The following is an 18,101-nucleotide window of genomic DNA, read 5'->3' as shown; positions in this document are numbered from 1 at the left end:
CTTCAGTGAGTCGTCCGTGTTTTTTTGTCAGAGATGCAATTACAGAGAATAGAGACAGCCACATGTGTTAGGTTTGGTAAGGATGTAGATTTGAGTATCGTCAGCATCGAAATGATAGTCGAGGCCATGTGATCTCAAAAGCTGGAAAAATGTAAATGCTGAAAAGTAAGGGGGCCCAGTTCCGAGCCCTGAGGGACACCAGACTGAACAAATCCAATTTCAGACCCAGATCCACCAAAAGAGACAAAGTGACAGTGCCCAGTGAGGCAAGACTCAAATCATTTAAGAGCAGTGTCAGAAACTCCAAACGCAGTCTCAAGAAGAGAAAGTAAGATATCATGTTTAACAGTGTCGAAAACGGCACTAAGATAAAGAAGACAGAGGATAGAAAGAGAACCAGAATCAGAAGCTGTTAGTAGATCATTAGTGACAGTAACGATACTGTAAGAGCCAAAGGTTTTTCTCACTCTCTTGGCATCCATCTGAGTAGATGATGACTGTCTTCCATGATTGTATTATCTGTGGGCTTGAAGGTGGCCTAACTGAGATAGACTCTCTCTCTTATCTGATAATTGCATTTCTCTGCAATGAATGAATGGAGTCTGTCACTGTCTGTATTTTTTTATTAAGCATTCATTTATTTTTCATCTTCTGTGTAATTTCAGGGGTTCTCTCCCTGCCGGACAGCCTGAATCTGCACAGGGATCAGCAGAGGTCCAGCAAGTCTGGGGATGTCCACATGTACAGCCAGTCGGAGCTGAGGACCATTGAGCAGTCACTGCTAGCCACACGCGTGGGGAGCATCGCTGAGCTCAGTAAGAAAAGAGCATTTTCCTCAACCCCCGCCCATAGTGTCGCTCTCTCATCCCATGTGCAAAGCTGTTTATTCAACAGCCCAGCTTGTGTGCGAATCCAGCTTTGTGGAAAAGGTCGTTGAATTTGTTTTGAAATTGCTGCAGAGCCCTAACGTTGTCCAGAACCTCCTGCAATGAAACAGAGTTTCATTAAAGCTGCAAATCCCTAGTATTATTGACAAATGTCAGTAAAGGCTTGATTTAAATCCTGATGGAAGGTCATAAAGTGGACATTCAAATTAAACACAGTTTGTTTGCCACAGTCAAGAAGAAAAGAGAAAAAACACAATAAAAGTAAATAAAATGCTTAAAGAAGATACAGGACAAACTGTAAGTCAGTCATAGGACTTAGTAACAAGGTGAGTTTTAGGTTTAGATCTGGAGAGAGTCAAAGATTTTTCATCTCGAAGAGTTGGAGGAAGAGCATTCCATAACATTGGAGCGTCAGAAAAAGCACAGTCACCAATAGTGCCACACTTTTAATTCTAGGTACAATGAGCAAAGGACCAGCCTCCACTGAGTGGAGCCCGAAACGGAGATCAGAAATGTATGATGGATTATCCAGAGTCCTATAAGTCAGTAACAAGATCTTATATTGAATACGTGACATCATCAGTGTAGAAATTTGAGCAAAGAAATGATATGCTGTCAGGGTCTGGTGTGAGTTAGAAGTCTAGATTTAGAGTTTTGTATATATTGCAACTTAGTGTTAGGGAGCCCATAGGGAAGAGAGTTGCAGAAATCATGCCTTTATGATATAAATGCATGAATCAAGCACTCAGTTTCGGATATTGACAGATGCCTAACAGCATCAATATTTCTAAGGTGAAAAAAGATGTCTTAGTCAACTTTTTCATGTGGAGCTCAAAAGACAGGAGAGGATCAAGTACGACCACCAAATATCTGACTTTGGCTGACACTCGAATGGGGAAGAAATCCACCATTACTGTGAACTGTTTTTCCAGTTGAAATGTGTTTCCCACCAAAAAAAATTGTTTTGTCAGTATTTCATTTCAAGGAATTCTATGCCACTAGAGCCCGATGTCACACAGACAAGGCATAATTGAAAGAGGCAGAAGATCATAGGGGGAAGAGGTTTTAATATAGATCTCAGTATCATCTGCATGACAGTGATAATGAAGGCCATGTGTATAACAAGCATACAGTATAGGTTATATGTTTGCGTATCATCTGCAGAGAGAGAGCATCTTAAATGATAAAAATCAGTGGGCCCAACACTAAACCCTGAGGCACACCGTGATTGACTGGGGCCATGGGGGATTTATGAGGATCATGGGAAACAAAATGTCAGATATGAGCGGAACCAGTTAACTGAATACAGTGCCACTGAATGATTGCACTGCGGTAAATGATTGCAGGCAGTAGGTATGCAGGGAAACACAAGTGTTAGGATTGAGAATTTGTTAGCAAATAGACAACAGTGGATTTATATAAGAGTGACTCGTGCTCTTTTCAACTCATATCATTGATCTATATTATTGAAAAAGTATTAAACGTGTTACAGTAAGTTTGCAGATAATACCAAATTAGGAGGATTATTAAAGCACTGCGACTGAAGCAAATTAAATTTAAAAAGCTGTAGATAGACTTAATGACCTGGAAAACACTTGGAAGATGATGTTTAATGTAGACAAGTGCATGGTTTTGCATGTACAGTAAATAGCAAAAACATAAACTAAATGCAAAATGAGAAATTCTGATCTCGAAGAGGCTACTATTCTGTAGACAACGTGGGGGAAACAGTTAAAAAGGTCAAATCAAAATGGTAGGATATTGTAAGAGGGCAGAGATTCAGTAACAGTGGAGATCCTGGTCTTAACCACTTTCCCCAGAATGCTGTGGGGATTGAGCTGTTGCAATCACCTGACTACATGAAGAAAAACAATGAAAAACACAATTTAAAAAACAGGAAGTATATTCTAATTATTCTAAATATGGTCTTCCTAGTACATTCTATTATTTAACCACAACATCAATTGTTCTACACTTTCAGTTTTGTCTCCTAATATTCCGCTTGCATTTCTTATTGCCTTACATTCATTTTCTAGGCTCCTTGTTCAGCATTCTTAGAGGTTTTGTTTACATTATCCCACACATTACTGTACATGTATGTAAATTGAACAAGTGAACACAGCTCTGTTAGTGTAAAAGTTTTATTTTTAAATGCTAGCCTAAGGGAAAATCAAGTTTCTTAATTTTATCATAAACTCTTCATTTACAGTTGCAGTTTCCCCTTTAAACTCTGAAGGAGGATCAGGATTAAAGGAGGAAACCATTAAGGATACGCAAAATTTGAACATATATATATAAATATCAGTTATTTTAATGTTTTATATACTGTCTGTAAGTATATGCAATGCCTCCAGGAGGTTAAGAGGAGGTTTGAATGTGAAAGGCCGTTATTAAACATGTTCCTCAATCTTTAACCTTATCAGTTTGTACTTCAGGCAGCTTATAAATCAACATAACATCCTCCTTGTACTGAAGAGTTGAAAACCCTTCCTTTCATTCCTTAGCTCTAAATCACTCCACTGAGTCAATTGAGCTAAATTACCTCTGTTTCCAGATCTACAGCAATGAAGAATTTCATATTACCTATACAGCCAGGAGAGGGTATGAGTTATATAATGCTGGATCTTTTGTGGGGAATTAGTTAGAAACTCCTATCTCAACCTCAAAAGGAGAACTGTCAGCTGGTACACACTGTGCTACCACAGTGTACCCTTTGGCTCAGCTATGGGATTCAGAAATCCAGGGACACAGATGGGGTGGTAATGCAATAAGGTCAACAAATCCGTAATATTCTGCTGAAACGTGTAGTTCTGGGAGTTTAAAGGCAACGCAAGTCCACCAGTGCTTCTGAGCTCTAGACAAGGTTATTGAACTAGAGATAAGGTAAGAAAACATCATAACCATATTATTCCTAACCCAACAAGAAACCTGCACATGGGCATTCCCCTTTGTACACCATATAATGGACCGGGGCAGTAAAAGATGACATGAGAGGTTTTTTTCAGCTGGAAGATGCATCCCAAAACTCCCACCACCTAAGACAATATGATGTCTACTGGACAGGGCTGCCCTCTCTACAAATGTGCATGTACTTTAATACACACTGTTGTGTTCTGTGACTTCTTTAGTCCATTTTCTGTTTTTATCTTAAAAAAGTACTGTATATACTTTTTTTTTCTGGCAGAGTTTTTTTTTTGGTTATGTGTTGTATGTTGCATCGCTTGCAGCTTAAATTACCCCACTGGGGAAGAATAAAGTATTTTCAATTGAATTGAAAGGGGCATTCTTTAAAGAAACCCCACCCCCACCCCCAACAGACACAATTTTATACATATTGTATCAGCTCTCGGGCAACCTGCAGTGGCAATTTCCTCTGTGTCTCCAGTGTCCAGGATTAGCTGGATAACTACAGTGTGGTAGGAGTCTAGGAAAAGCAGAGGTCTTACATATACAGTATCTTGGAACCACTGATCAATGTGTGAGTGGCATGGTAGTGCAGTGGTTAACATTGCTGCCTCACAGTGCTGGGTTCAAATCCAGACCAGGAGCGCTATTTGTGTGGAGTTTGTATGTTCTGCCTGTTCACATGGGTTTCCTCCAGGTGCTCCTCTTTCCATGTCCAGAGACGTGCTGGTAGGTTAATTGGCCCTGGTGTGAGTGTGTCTCTGTATCTGCCATTTGAAGCACTGGCATCTTTCCAGGGTGTATCCTGCCTTTTGCCTGTTACTTGCTGCTACTGAACCTGGTATTGGTATTAGATAAAGGGGTAAGAAGATGTGTGGATGTAAGATGTGTCATCACACTCTGATATTAAGATTCAAAGGTTCATCTTTCAGAATGAATGTGTTTCATGTGGGTCTACTTGTGGCATGATACTGTAACGCTCCAGGGTTCGCATGGGCGCCCTCACCGCTGCCGCCTCAGGTCGGACCCCCACCATCAGGGACTCAAACCCCGGCCTCCGGCATCACTCAACAGGGACCCAGCCTCTTGAGCCAAAGGGAAATCTCCCATCAGCCTGGCGGCTGCGGTCCCTGCAATCCACAGGGAAGGGCGGTGACGTCACCGCTCTGGAAAGCCGGCTCTAACAAACAATGGAGGCCGTATGCGTTACAATACCAACTAACCAGTGACCCAAAACTTTGTTCAATATGGCTCCATTTATGCTAGTTTATTTTATGTCAGAGAAGTATATTTTTGTAAAACATAAAGTACACCTATTTGAGTTTAATCAAATCTGAAAATAATCAGCCAGGGATTGATTAACTTCTAACACAGCGAGGGCCTAGCTTTAAAATCAAAGATGTGAGCGCAATTCATATTTTTATTGTAACTTTGATCTCCTCCTTGTAAGATACCTGATAATGTAAATTTATTATCTTATTCTTCAAGATACAGGCAGTGATTCAGCAAAAGCTGGCAATTCAGACAGCACAAGGTTGTGTTCAGTTCATTCTCTACATCTGTTCCACAGCAGAAGATAGATCTCAGACATTTACAATACGAATTTATAAGTCCAGCACATGGTTCTGCAGCAGTATAAAGCCCGCATGTAAGCAATGTTTCACACAGAGAGAACCTTCAACAGTCATTTGCACTCAAGCATAGTAAGATTTTGCAGACTAAGACTGTGGATCTGTGTATTTCTGATTGAGTATGTTTATGAGTCCCCTGCTGTGAAGACCATATTAGTCAAACACAGAATTATTTTTATCTGTTCTCCCAGGGAGCATGTGATTTGCTTTCCGAGATGCTTCTTGTCGAGAGCCCTGTTTGGTCTTCAGGAGAAAAGCTGTGCGGTGCTCTCATTCAGTGGGTACAAGTGGAACTATGTGGGATTGCATTAAAAACCGAGAACAGGAGGCACTTCTTTGCACAAAGGGTTGTGGGAGTAGGGAACAAGTTACCAAGGCACGTTCTTGAATCTGTTGAGAAACACCTGGATGAAATCCTCGGTTCAATTAACTACTTGCTTCCTACGGGCTATATGGGAAAGGGTACCAGAGAGGACTGTGCTTCATTTGTAAACTTTTCTTAAGTTCTTATGCTGCCTGAGGCAGAAGATCTCAAATCTCCTTCCTCAGAGGCAATTAATTGCTGTACTGTAATGATGAAGTTTGGTGCTACACTGCCATGAATGACACTAGGCAGAGCAATGACAGCATCTTCAGGCACAGTGTAAATCCTGCAGAAAGAGGGGTCTATCTGAACATCTTCGGTTTGTTCCCAAGGTGCCATCCATAAAACCTTTTTTGGGGGGAGAGTTTGAACTATCTGGAGTAGAAAACTAAAGCCAGTCTTGACTAGCTGCTGTCTCCTCAATCCAGTCAGAGAAATTTATCTGACAGTTTGCATTGTTTCCCACTGTTCTCTGGTAGATCTGTTTTAAAGGCACTGTATTAATTATACCTGTTCTGTGAATGGCTATCAGGCAAGCTTCCCTTAAACTATGTATGTTATTTTAAAGAAAACAAGGTATTGATAATATTCATTATGTTTTTGCAGTATTGCTGAATTCATTTACAGAATGGGACATTAACCCTTCATATGATCTTTATGGGACATGAATTTAAAATTCAGAACAAGATTCTTTAGATATGCTTTACCAAAAGGGTTGTAGGAGTATGGAAGTGTGAAGCCACCCAGCCATGTTCTTTTAAAAATATTTTCTTGATACAAATGTTGTTGAAGTGACGAGGTTCTATAGGGCCTCCTGTTAAATTATGTGTTAAATTATTTAAATAAAGGGTGTTTGGGATTTTAAAAGATTCTTTTTTATTTTAATGTACAGCATCTGGGATCTAAACCTGCTTTTGTCTTGAGTTCGATATTAGATGTTAGATGATTAAGCTTTTATCAATATATAATTTCTATCAACATTTATACACTAATCAGTATTCAATTGAAATGACTTTGGAAAGTGCTTGGGCTGTTATTTTGCTTTCATCTTAGGGGAAATTACAAAACATGCATTTCCCAGGTGTGATGAAACAGGGATAATCCATTTTTCCTTCATGCCCAACACTTTGTGAAGAAAGTTATTTTTTTTACGTAATGCTAAATCTGCAGTCCTCTTAGTTGACTGCCTGTCTCGGTGCAGCTCTGCACTCAAAGCTCTGAGGTATTTAGTATGCTAGTGCCTAATCCTGCTTATAATGCTGATGCTCCTGTGTCTTCAGCCTGTCTTGCACACATCCCCAGTTGAGCTGCACACACCATTTGAAGATTTCATGGCTCTGTTCTCTCCTTTTTTGAACCTGTCAAAGCCATGTACTTTGCACAGTCCTCTCAGGTACCCTTTCTCCCCAGCATAACAGTTTTTTCCGTTTCCTGAAGGCCATCTTCAGAGCATTATGCAATTTCTGGATTCCCTCTTCAGGCATCTTTGTCAAATGGCGTGTTATATACTTCTCTTGCTATTCAGTGACTTAAAGGTACATTCAAAACCAGTGGCGCTGTTAATGTGGGTACAGAGTTGCAAAAATGTTCAGGTGTTTGTCTTCTTAAGTGGGCTTCTGTATGTTATAACTAGTACAGGCATTCGCTCTGAATTCAGGCTGACGTCTGCAGTTTACAAAGGGTCTACCCTGAGCCTGGGTCACGGCTCTTGCTGATTGACCAGGTCTTCCCCAGTCAGGGGAATTCCAGCAGGCGGGGAGACAATAGGATAGGGATGGGATTAGTTACCCAGGACGTCCTCAGCTTTCTGGGAAAGACTAGCATCTGTTAGGAGCATGCAGGTTTGTAGTGACCTCATTGAGAGCTGTGCCACTCCTCCATCCTGCAGCAGTAATCCAGTCAGCCTCTGCGGAGCATACAGCACATCAATAGAAAAGAGATTCTGCAGGTGGGTGTGTCAGAGGAACGTGGCTGCGCATCTCGGTTTTCGGCACCCTCTATAGCCAAGTCTTAAAATTGTAGTTCCAAATTGCAAAGGCTGGCTATAGAATAAATTGCATGCTGGACATTAAAATATGTTCTAAAAAAATAAATGTAGCATGAAGAGCCTATTACTCCAGACTGGCCAACAAACTACAGAGTGTAAAAATGAAGATATCTCTAGAAAGCTCTGAATGAAGAAAGTCCTTGAGTTCCAATGGTATGCATGGAAATCTTAATATAAATGTTGCATGTCAGGACAAGCACTTGCATAATTAATAAATAGATTGCACGCTCCGTCTGCATGGGCTTTGGAGATTGGCGTGAGAATCTGAGCAATGCTGCATTCTCATGGACCAATTAAACACTCCCTTGACCAACTTGGGCCACTTGCTGTTGGCAAGCACAGCTTTTTATAGAGCAAATTGTTTGTAGGACTTTCAGTCTTTCTTGCCAAGCCCATTGTCTCACCATTGTAGTATGCTTGAAATTGTCTGTTGCAGCTTGAAACAGTTGCCCCTGTGTGGAGAGAAAGAGGGGCAATGTGGCTATGGGGTGACATATTACATTAAAGATCCAATGGTGCAGTTTTACAAGAGAAGAGATGTTACCCCTGTAACATCTATTTGGAATTGCCTGTATCTTGGAGCGGCTTGTCTAATTACAGACTGAAGCCCTCTTCATGTTTTGGTAGCAGTTTTATGTTTCATTGTCACAGTATCAATTTAGAAAATAAAAATAAGTTTAGAAACAGGTCACAGTTTTGACAAGTCTTAATTGTTTTAAATGTTTGGTTTCTGCCTGTTTACAAAGAACACCCAGTGTAAAACAAGAAGATGATATAACAGGAATCTGAACATGCATAGCTCCAGGCTATAGTTATGAGGGTGATTAATTGTCAAGGGCAAAACTAATGAATCGTAGGTCAGCTGCCCCAAAAGGCAGCGGTGAGCCAAGGAACAAGAATTGTCATGTGCCATGAAAACAATTAGCGCTCATTGACAATAGTGGGAAAGTAGCAGTCAGCACTGCTGCCTCATCGTGTTGGTTTCTGGGTTACATTCTATACTGGGGCATCTACCGTGTGGAGTTTGCATAGTTTACACTCACCTTTCCAAAGACATGCCAGCCACGTTAACTTGTGTCTGTAAATTGTGTGTGTGCTTGTGTACTGGTGTCCCAGCTTGGGTGAAGGCCTGCCTTGCTCCTTCCACTTAAGGGATATGCATGATTGTCATGACCTTTACCGAAACTAAATGACTTCACATAGAGGACAGATGGATGATAGTAAATGGCACACATACTGTTACTATGTTCCTTACTTTTCAGAATTTGATTTTGATTTGGTTACTTTCACATAACACATTCCATATACCACATATTCAGACCCTCCTTATGGTATTCCATTCTGTGAAATTACAAAATCTTGCATGCCTATCTTTTTAAAACTTCACATTTTATCCGAAACCTGCTTGCTCAGATTGAAGATTTCTAAGGGTTAAATAATTACCAGTAAAAAAAAGTGATATATATCAATTTTATATGTACTCATCCATGTGGACTCAATATTTGGTGGCTGCAATTACAGGCACAAGTCTTTTTGTAAAAGTCTCTATCAGCTTTGCATGACCACCTGGTGAAATGTTTGCCCACTCTTCTTGCTAAAGCTCTTTCGAGTTGCTTGGGGATTGCTTACGGACAGCAGTTTTGAGTTTACAAATTCTACAAATTGTCAATGGGATTCATGACTTGGCCACTCAAGAACATTCAATTTCTTATTCTTAAGATACTCCAGTGATGTAAGACTTTATGAATAGCAGAAAAAGCTTAGAAACTCCCATGTTGATGAAATGCTCAAGTGCAGTGAAATGATATGTGATAAATAAACTGAACTGAACAAATAAACTGAACTAATGAGATGGGATACAGTAGCTGACCTCAGGTTGGCACCAGAACCCTGCTTTTGTTTTGTTAATTGTTGTTAATCCCTTCTATGATTGGCTAATTGGATGTAGTTGGATGTCACCGCCCTCTGAAATTGAAACAGTGTAACACTCTGCTGTGGTAGTCATCTGCTGTCTAGGGAGTAGTTGGAGCCTTCGAATCAAGGTCACTGAAATCACATCCCATCACAAACAAGGAGGGCTGCACTCATCACAAACACACAGCCCTTGAAGGACAGTGTGTGCTCTTCATCTCGCTCAAGTCCTTGCAGGGTTGCAGTGCTAGTTGGGCTTGAGTAATTGAAAAGAGTTTACAAACTGAGGCATTACAGGAGGGAAAAAATGGTTAATTTTAAAAATAGAAAGGAAAAACAGTTAACTTGTATTTTTTGCTGTAACAGATGGCAAATGTTTATTTGCTGTAGCTCCCATTCTCCTCCTAAGGGGAAAAAAGGTTGACTAAATATGAATGGAAAAAAATGTTCTTTTCCTTCGTCTTTTTGATTAGATTATGACATTTGAGGTCTTTAGCTGCAGCTTTGCTGTTGGCAAGGTTTCTTGTAATCCTCTCAGTAACGACGCAGTCCAGAATAAGTCAAATGTGAAGATGGCAGTCACATTAATTTAGACCCAGGCCATTGCAACCTGATCTGTTTCTCAGGGGCTCTGCTCATTAAATTGTATTTGTCTGTCCTAATTGCTGTAAAAGGTCTGATTAATCTATAATTTAGTACTGTAAATTTGCAAATTCGATCACAAGGAAAGAAACCGGAATGAACATTTAATCAAAATTTCCATACCATAGTTTCCAGGGGATGATGATTTTCTTAAATGCAGTAAGTCCCCTGACACCCTCCCCTTCTCCTAATGAATTTCCAGTAACAGATCATTTGACGTGTTTATCAAGTCTTGCCCCCACAAGCTACTCAACATGCTGATGGACAAACACCATTGGCAGAATTCAATGAAGTAAACATGGGTACATTCTGCCCACAGTTATCTCAAATAGCTGTGCTCTGCCTTTCAGTTAATGCAGATCAGGAAAGACCTGATTTGACATTCCTAGTCCTGCTTGCTTGTGTGAGGAGTGGAGCTTTCCCTGGTCTTACTGGGATTCAGTCCCAGTGCACAGCTCCACTCCCTAGATAGCTGGCAGCTTCAAAGGACTGGATCCTTTACCCAGCAGAGCTTTTTACTCTGTTCAGGTGTCAGAGGTCTGTGACATCACTTCCGTAACTCGCTCAGTGCACCGAGTCTTTGTTTCATCTTTACGGTCAAGAGTTCAGAGACAGAAAAAAACGTGATTCTGGGAGACAAAACTGGAGTGAAGGAAAGATTCTGAAACACGCAGAAGCTATTGTCAAGGAGAGATACAAAAGTGAACTCCTGGGCAGTGGTTGTTGTGTTTGTCAGCTTCAGGGTGGAGTTTAAAATAAATTCAAAACTGCTCATAGGTGATATTTATGTAAATCATTTTAAGAAAGCCAGTGCTAGTTTGAGTGGGACAATATTATTGCATATATATTGCAAGACATTAATCAATATAGTAGGCAGTATTGTTCACAAACTATCATGTTTTAACATAATGTTATCTTGTAATGTAAGTGCAAACAGTATCTCATTTTAATGTAGTTATCTAATTTAAATGCAAAAAGGTTTGTGTTTAAACACAATATTATCTTGTTTAAACACAAACAAATGTGTTAATAAGCTTTCATACCAATCAAGCAGCTTTTTTAAGGCTTCAATTAGGTAATTACTCTTAGCTGGAATGAAAATGAGCAGGTGTGGGACTCTCCATGACCAGAATAGGGAACTCCTGCCTTATATGCTCTGGTAAAAAAAAATTGACCTTACCTATGATCTCTGACCTTTGCTGAAATACTGTATACTGTATATGGCAATGGTTACACTTTGACACAAATAGGAAATCATATACAGTATGTTTTGTATAAAAATGACCTTGTGCATAACCTTTACATTTTACTTACACTAATATGAAAACCTTGCATATATACAGTAGCATCATACACAGTGCAGATAGGGACATGGTTACTATGGACCACTAATAAGAATCCATAAATGATCTGTCAAAAAATCACATTTCCCTTGACCTATATTAAATTTCAGATGCAAAACTGTCTTGTAACTCCTTTCATACTGCGCAAAGGGTAAGGGTTACTATGGAATGCATACCAGAAAACATGCAGTATATACTCTATCAGACAAAAACACCCTACCCATGACCTCTCACATTTCCTAAAGGTGGATGTGTATTGACTTGGCTCCCGACCAATGAAAACATCTAAAGATTAGTCGCAAGGCAAACCTCAATAGTATACTGTAGGTCAGGATGTGGAAATATACATAAGAGCTCCTTGTACATTTTCTCCACTTTTATTCCAATACAGGGACAGAGAATTTGGAAAGTTCAGTTAATATTACACCCCTACTACTAAATATTCATCTTTCTTTAATCAGCTGGCAACACAGTGATGTGCACAATAACAGAACAAGGATTTAGTGCCAATCAACTGTTACTTTTAATGGGGAATGGCTGTAGTTATGAGGATGCAATGAAAAAATAAAAACTATTAAATCTCTTCATCTTTAGTGTGTAAAAGCAACATGACCCTCAAGCATGACCTTATAAACATACAGTACCAAACGAGAGTGGTGCATTTTAATCATTATTAAAAGATTGAGTGTTCCTCTTACCTTTTTAACATTTTAAGGGTAATACATTTGTTTCTTTAGGAAAAGATTAAAATGGCCTTGATTAGAATTTTGCAATACATTTTGAAAAATAATATCACAAGGCAGAATTCCTCTCATCTTTTCTGAACATATGCCAAATACAGTATGAATCACCTGAATTCAGATTCATTTTCAACTACAGGTAGATTCAAACTCAGGTCATCAGACACAGAAGTGCTGCATATCCAGAATAGATACATTTTAAATAATTAAAATGTAAAGCAATGCAAAGCACATTTTTTTCAGCAGATTTCTAAAACAAGGCATGCCATTTTGTGAACATTCAAATATTTTGAAGAATCTTCATTGTCAGGGAAACAGTTTGCTGGGTCAGCTTTCCTTCAAATTAACAGCATTTCTCTCAGAATAAACACATAGATGTGTTCTAGTGAATAATGGTGTACTTCTCCAGACAGTTAAAAAAAACTAACAGCATCTATTCTCCGCTCCAGAATAACAAACAGCATCTGACATACTATATTAAGAATTCTCGCCTTTGCAATTGTGCTCTGTTGATATGATCACTTTCAGGATAGTCTAGCTACAGCCTGCATGGTCAGGTTGAACAGGACATTCCCTGTCCGTTGACCAGATGAAACCTTGTGACAGGTGGGTTAAAGGACTGCTCGTTGTAGTGGACAAAAGCCAAGCTTTCTTTTCCTGGAGCTTTTTCTACATGAAAAGAATGTTAAATCAGTCTATGAGGTGGACAAAAAATGAAAATCAAAAATATTCTGTGCACACCTGTGTATTTTGTTTCATTCATGGAACCCATGGGGTTCTTAATTCTAAGAACTGAGAATAAATATAACACTTCTAATTCTACTCATGTGCAAGCAGTCAATATGTAGTCAGTGTAAATATTTTTGCTTTACAGTCAGATGCAGAGAATAATGAAATATTTGATTTGCTTCCGTCTATTTCAGGAAAGGCAAATGTGGCCCGGTGGAAGTTTGCCAAAATTTTCCAGTGATATGTAAGGTTTCCATATGGCACAAGTACAGTAAATAAGTTTGCACTGTACAGGTTTTCGAGAGGGTTCCTGTGTAATTGAAAGAGACTAGCACCTTTTTTTTTTGATTTGGGAGAAAAAGTTTAAAATAACGACCACAACACCCGCTGCTATCAGCATGCAGCACAAGCCCAAGTTTTCTGGTTTATCTATTCGTGCCCCAGTGCCCAAGCCAGATGAATCCTGGATTTCCTGAACCTCCTGTGCATTTCATTGTCTACTTAATGGGCAACCTCAGCTGCAGCTCTGTGCACATGAGCCACAAGGGTTTCAGTGAAAGGAATGAATACCTCTCCATTGTCACTGCTTTGTTACCAGACAATCTTTTTGACATCTTTTTTTAATCTCTTGGCCAATAAACAAAAGTCCAAGGGCTGCCTCCTTAACTTCGCCATTAATTTTCTCACATGTGGTTGTTTTTTGTACTGCTGTTTATTTGCCGCTGTAGTTTGAAGTATTATTTGTGTCTTTTGCAGGTGACCTGGTGTCACGGGCCATGCACCATCTTCAGCCTCTTCACATAAAGAACCACAGCAATGGAACCCCTTTGCACCAGAAGCAGACCCCCGTGCACTGGGAACCCGAAGCCCTGTACACGCTCTGCTACTTCATGCACTGCCCCCAGATGGAGTGGGAGAACCCTAACGTTGAGCCTTCCAAAGTGACCCTGCAGACCGAGAGGTAATCACAGAGTTCGTTTTTTTTTTTAAAAACAAGGTCAATGAACGGAACCTTTTTTTCCAAAGCTTTCTTCTAGCCTTCTGAAAACTTAAATATATCACAACAAATGCTCCGTTTGAAACCACTACTGCTGTTGCTTTTTCTAAGAATGCTAACAAGTAAGTTAAGTGAAACCTTGGTTTATTCCACATTATTTTTTACCTCATTATTTTCATGTCAATGCTTATCATTACCTCTGCCTTGAGCAACTGCTGGAAGAGTTAACATCTCCTGTTTTCTTTAAGTTGGTAAGATACCATCATGCAGTGGAGATTAATTTGGATTTCTTGTCCTTAAAAGACCATTGTGTCTACACTTGGTCTGTGAGAGGCTCAGTGCTCCCATCAGACACTGTGGAGCTCGCAACTTAAAAAATTATGAACAGTTCTGCAGGTGTGCCTGTCAAAGGCACATATCTGAGTGTGTCATTGTCTCCCAGGTGCGTGCTGGAGTCTTAAAAACATTCGGTGATTCTAAGTTGCCTAGTTATATACTTGAAGGAGTTTTAAACAGAAATACTTGAGGAGGTCAAATTGTAATCTCTCCCGGCCACTCTATACTGTAAAAATACTCGTCTGCTGTGCACAACTTTGCTAGGTCATTTCAAAGTTGCATCTTTTCTAGTACGTTTCTAGGTCTTGTCAGAGGCGGATGTCTGTCACGTTGCTGGAGCTTACTGTATCTTTGTTGCTCCTGTGCCTCATCATCTCCCGCTTACCGTCTTCTAGCTTGGTGATGTGACCACTGTTCTCCTTCTCTGATCCAGGCTGTGAGTCGCGTCCTCGCCTCTTGTTGAGCAAGCAGCTCTTCAACCTCAAGCTCTTCACAGACAAAAATCGACTCCCTGCACTTGCAATGTTTTACTTCCAGTTCTCCTGATGTCATCAACCCTCCCTGGACCTCCAGTACAATAGCAGCTGCTCCCTCTGTGCTCTTCCGTAATCCCCGCTTGTTTCACTCTCTCCTTCTCTCCCCCCATTTCTCTCCCATTTTGTTTGAACGGAGCGGCAGAACCACAACACCTACAGCCCTGGTCTATCTTCATTTTCTACCCCTTTATCTACCCCTTCCCCAATCCTCATTTTTGCTGTCCCCGAGTGCCAAGAACCTCACCTGGTTTCTGATGCCCACCTCACCCCACGTCTGCCCTGGGCCTGGGCCACATCATTCATAGCCTTCACTGCCCCAGATCCCGTGTCCCACTCACGGCTGACCCCTTTGCTCCCCCCTTGGCTGGTGGCCAACTGGCATAGCGTTGGCCCTCAACTAAACCACCACCCCCAGCACATTTTTATAGACAGTCTCTCAAGTGCACCAGACTCTTTTTCCTCCAGGCCATCAGATCTGTCCTCATTTATCCTCATCCATCCTCAGCCGGAACAACTTCATTAAGTGGTATCTCACTGCCACTTCCTATTCTGCTTCTGCGTCAGTGCAGTGGGCCTCAGCCTACTCCTTCTGGGTAACCAAAGTGTTACTTCCGTTTCCCAGGTTCTTTCTCTTTACCATGCTAGGGTCTGTTACCTGTGCTGCTACCCAGTTCTTTGACTTTCATTCCATTGCCTGCCAGTTTTGCAGTTCTCATTCACTCTAATCCAGTGTACTCTCTCCAGTATTTGTCTGAAACCTTGCATTTGACTGTGACTTCGTCACAAAAAGCTCATTCTCCAATATTTCTATCATTGAAGAAATCTGCATCAGGGTTTTGAGATTCCTTTTAATTATTTTTTTTTGTGGAGGTGGATGGCAGATCTGACCCTACGGACAGGGCTGTTATTTCCTCAGCCAGGTGATTTAACTCTTGGATATTAAGAATGCTATCCCATCAATATTCATCATCTTATCTCCTCGTAATTACTTTTTGGCTGAGCTACCAGAAAACTAATTGGGTATCTCCAAATTTAATGATTTTTTTCAGTTAAAGATAATTATATGGTAAAGCTTGAGAAAAGTTTTGCACTGCAAAGCAGATCAAAGTACATTTTCTGAATCTAGATTGGAGATATGTAGTTAGATGAAGTCAATGATCATAGAAGAAAGCCCTTTTCTCAACCAATGAGTATGGTCATACCATAGAATATCTGAAACCATATCTGCTTTCTCCTAATCCTACTGTCAGGTTTTGGGATTTCTGTTTACTTCCAGGGAAAAATAAGCACTGGAATTATTACCAGTATATAACTAGAAGTGAGTTACTTGACTATGGGAGGGATTGTGATGTTATATATACTGTAGTATATCACAACATTTATACAGGCAACGGTGACTGAAAATACGGATATTTTTACATCATTACATCACTATTAAATTAAATTGAAATCTGTGGTGTCTTTCTCAGTGGTGACAGGGTCCTAGAGCCGATTGTCTTTTCAATGGGTTGAGTTGGATCCTTGTATCATATGTCTGTGTAAAAATGCAGTGCTCTTAGATTAATTAAAGAATATGTACAACTTTCTGTAGCTTACCACTGCTAGTGTAGACGTCTTTTAAAAAACTATAGAGTAGCTCTGTTTTTTGTCAGATTTATAAATGTTTATTATTTGAAACAATGCACAGCCTTGGAACATACGTTTTTAATACGGATAACATTAGATTTTCAACTTCTGTTGATTTATTGTGCAAGGTCCTACATTAAAGCATGTACTGTGCTAATAATATAATAGATAATATATATATAAATATGATAATATATGCTCTTTCGAGACCTTAAGGTTAAGGAAGTTTCTTTTAACTACTGTCAGAAGTGCTAAACTGTATTTTTGTTACTCATTCACATAATAGCCTGGCCGTATTCTGCGTTGCACTGAAGTGACAGTCTGCTTATGTGCATTAGCAGTAAGCAGTAGGTTTATACTGTGAATTATGCAGAATGAATTAGACTTCAAACATATATGTACCGCATAGAAACAAAATTGCTTGCACAATATCAATTATCCCTAGATCACAGGTGTGTCTTTTGAAAGCTATTCTGTGAATGCTTTGTGTGTCTGAAATGTTTGGAAACAGAGAGCCCATAATTGATTGTGTCAGTTCTCATCATAAGCACAACAAGGAGAAAAGAACAGGTCTCATCCCTGGGAAGAATCTTGATCTCATAGGATATGACTCACTCACTAAAAAGCTGAACACACATGCCACAGAGTGCACAATCCCAGCAACAGAGATCCACAGAAACGCTGAGTGGCTTCTCTGACACTTTTCTCAACTGGTAGAAGATTCTCTGCTTTTTACTGTCAGTAGTGAAGAATTTCTAACTTCGTCAGGAGCTGCTGGATCTCTCCTTTACACCAAAGGTGCAGAACGATACTGGGATTCTCAACCAACATCAAGATGTTCAATGTGGCTGTCAGTTCTCTCTTTAACATGGCTTCGCTATAAATCTAAATATTTATTTGAACAAAAATATTTTCCCCCACAACACACACCCCCCCAGCATTGATATAATGCCCCTCCTTCTTACAAAAAGAAGGAGCAGCTCTGCAGCAGAGTCACTCCAGGCCTCCACCTTGGATCCTGGCCATTGCCACTTCTACATTAATGATAACAAGGTGGGTGGCAAGGTGGCACAGTGGTCAGCAACTCTGCCTCGCGGTTCTGTGGCCCTGGGTTCAATTCCGTGGGTGCTTTCTGCGTGGAGTTTGCATGTTCTCCCCATGTTGACATGAGTTTCCTGTAACAATGTTGAAGACAAAAATATGTTATAGCTGATAACTGTTAACTAGCACAGGTCGAGATCCGAAAGAAGAAAGAAAGGAAGCCAGGTGTACTCAGCCAAATCGAGCAGTCAGGAATCACATTTAGGGTCGGATTGCTGGTCAGGAAGCCGAGGATTCAGAGGTTTAGCAATAATAAAGGCGATGTCGAGAACGAGAACAGGGAGCTCCACTGGTAAGCCCAGTACTG

At 40.2% G+C, this 18,101-nt stretch overlaps 1 protein-coding gene across 2 annotated transcripts in view; it reads left to right on the top strand.

Moving 5' to 3' along the window:
- btbd11b (BTB (POZ) domain containing 11b) overlaps positions 1–18,101 on the top strand; it is a 167,035-nt gene that overhangs the window by 112,169 nt on the left and 36,765 nt on the right. For both annotated transcript variants that reach the window (XM_015352134.2, XM_006633151.3), the window contains exons 2-3: positions 666–815; positions 13,955–14,159. In XM_015352134.2, coding sequence (XP_015207620.1) covers positions 666–815; positions 13,955–14,159 — 355 coding nt within the window. The remainder of the gene's footprint in view (positions 1–665; positions 816–13,954; positions 14,160–18,101) is intronic.

Source organism: Lepisosteus oculatus, chromosome 7 (genome assembly GCF_040954835.1).
Source record: "Lepisosteus oculatus isolate fLepOcu1 chromosome 7, fLepOcu1.hap2, whole genome shotgun sequence".
Classification (NCBI taxonomy): domain Eukaryota; kingdom Metazoa; phylum Chordata; class Actinopteri; order Semionotiformes; family Lepisosteidae; genus Lepisosteus; species Lepisosteus oculatus.
The sequence above is the reverse complement of the archived record's forward strand: the minus strand, read 5'-3'. Positions and strand labels throughout refer to the sequence as shown.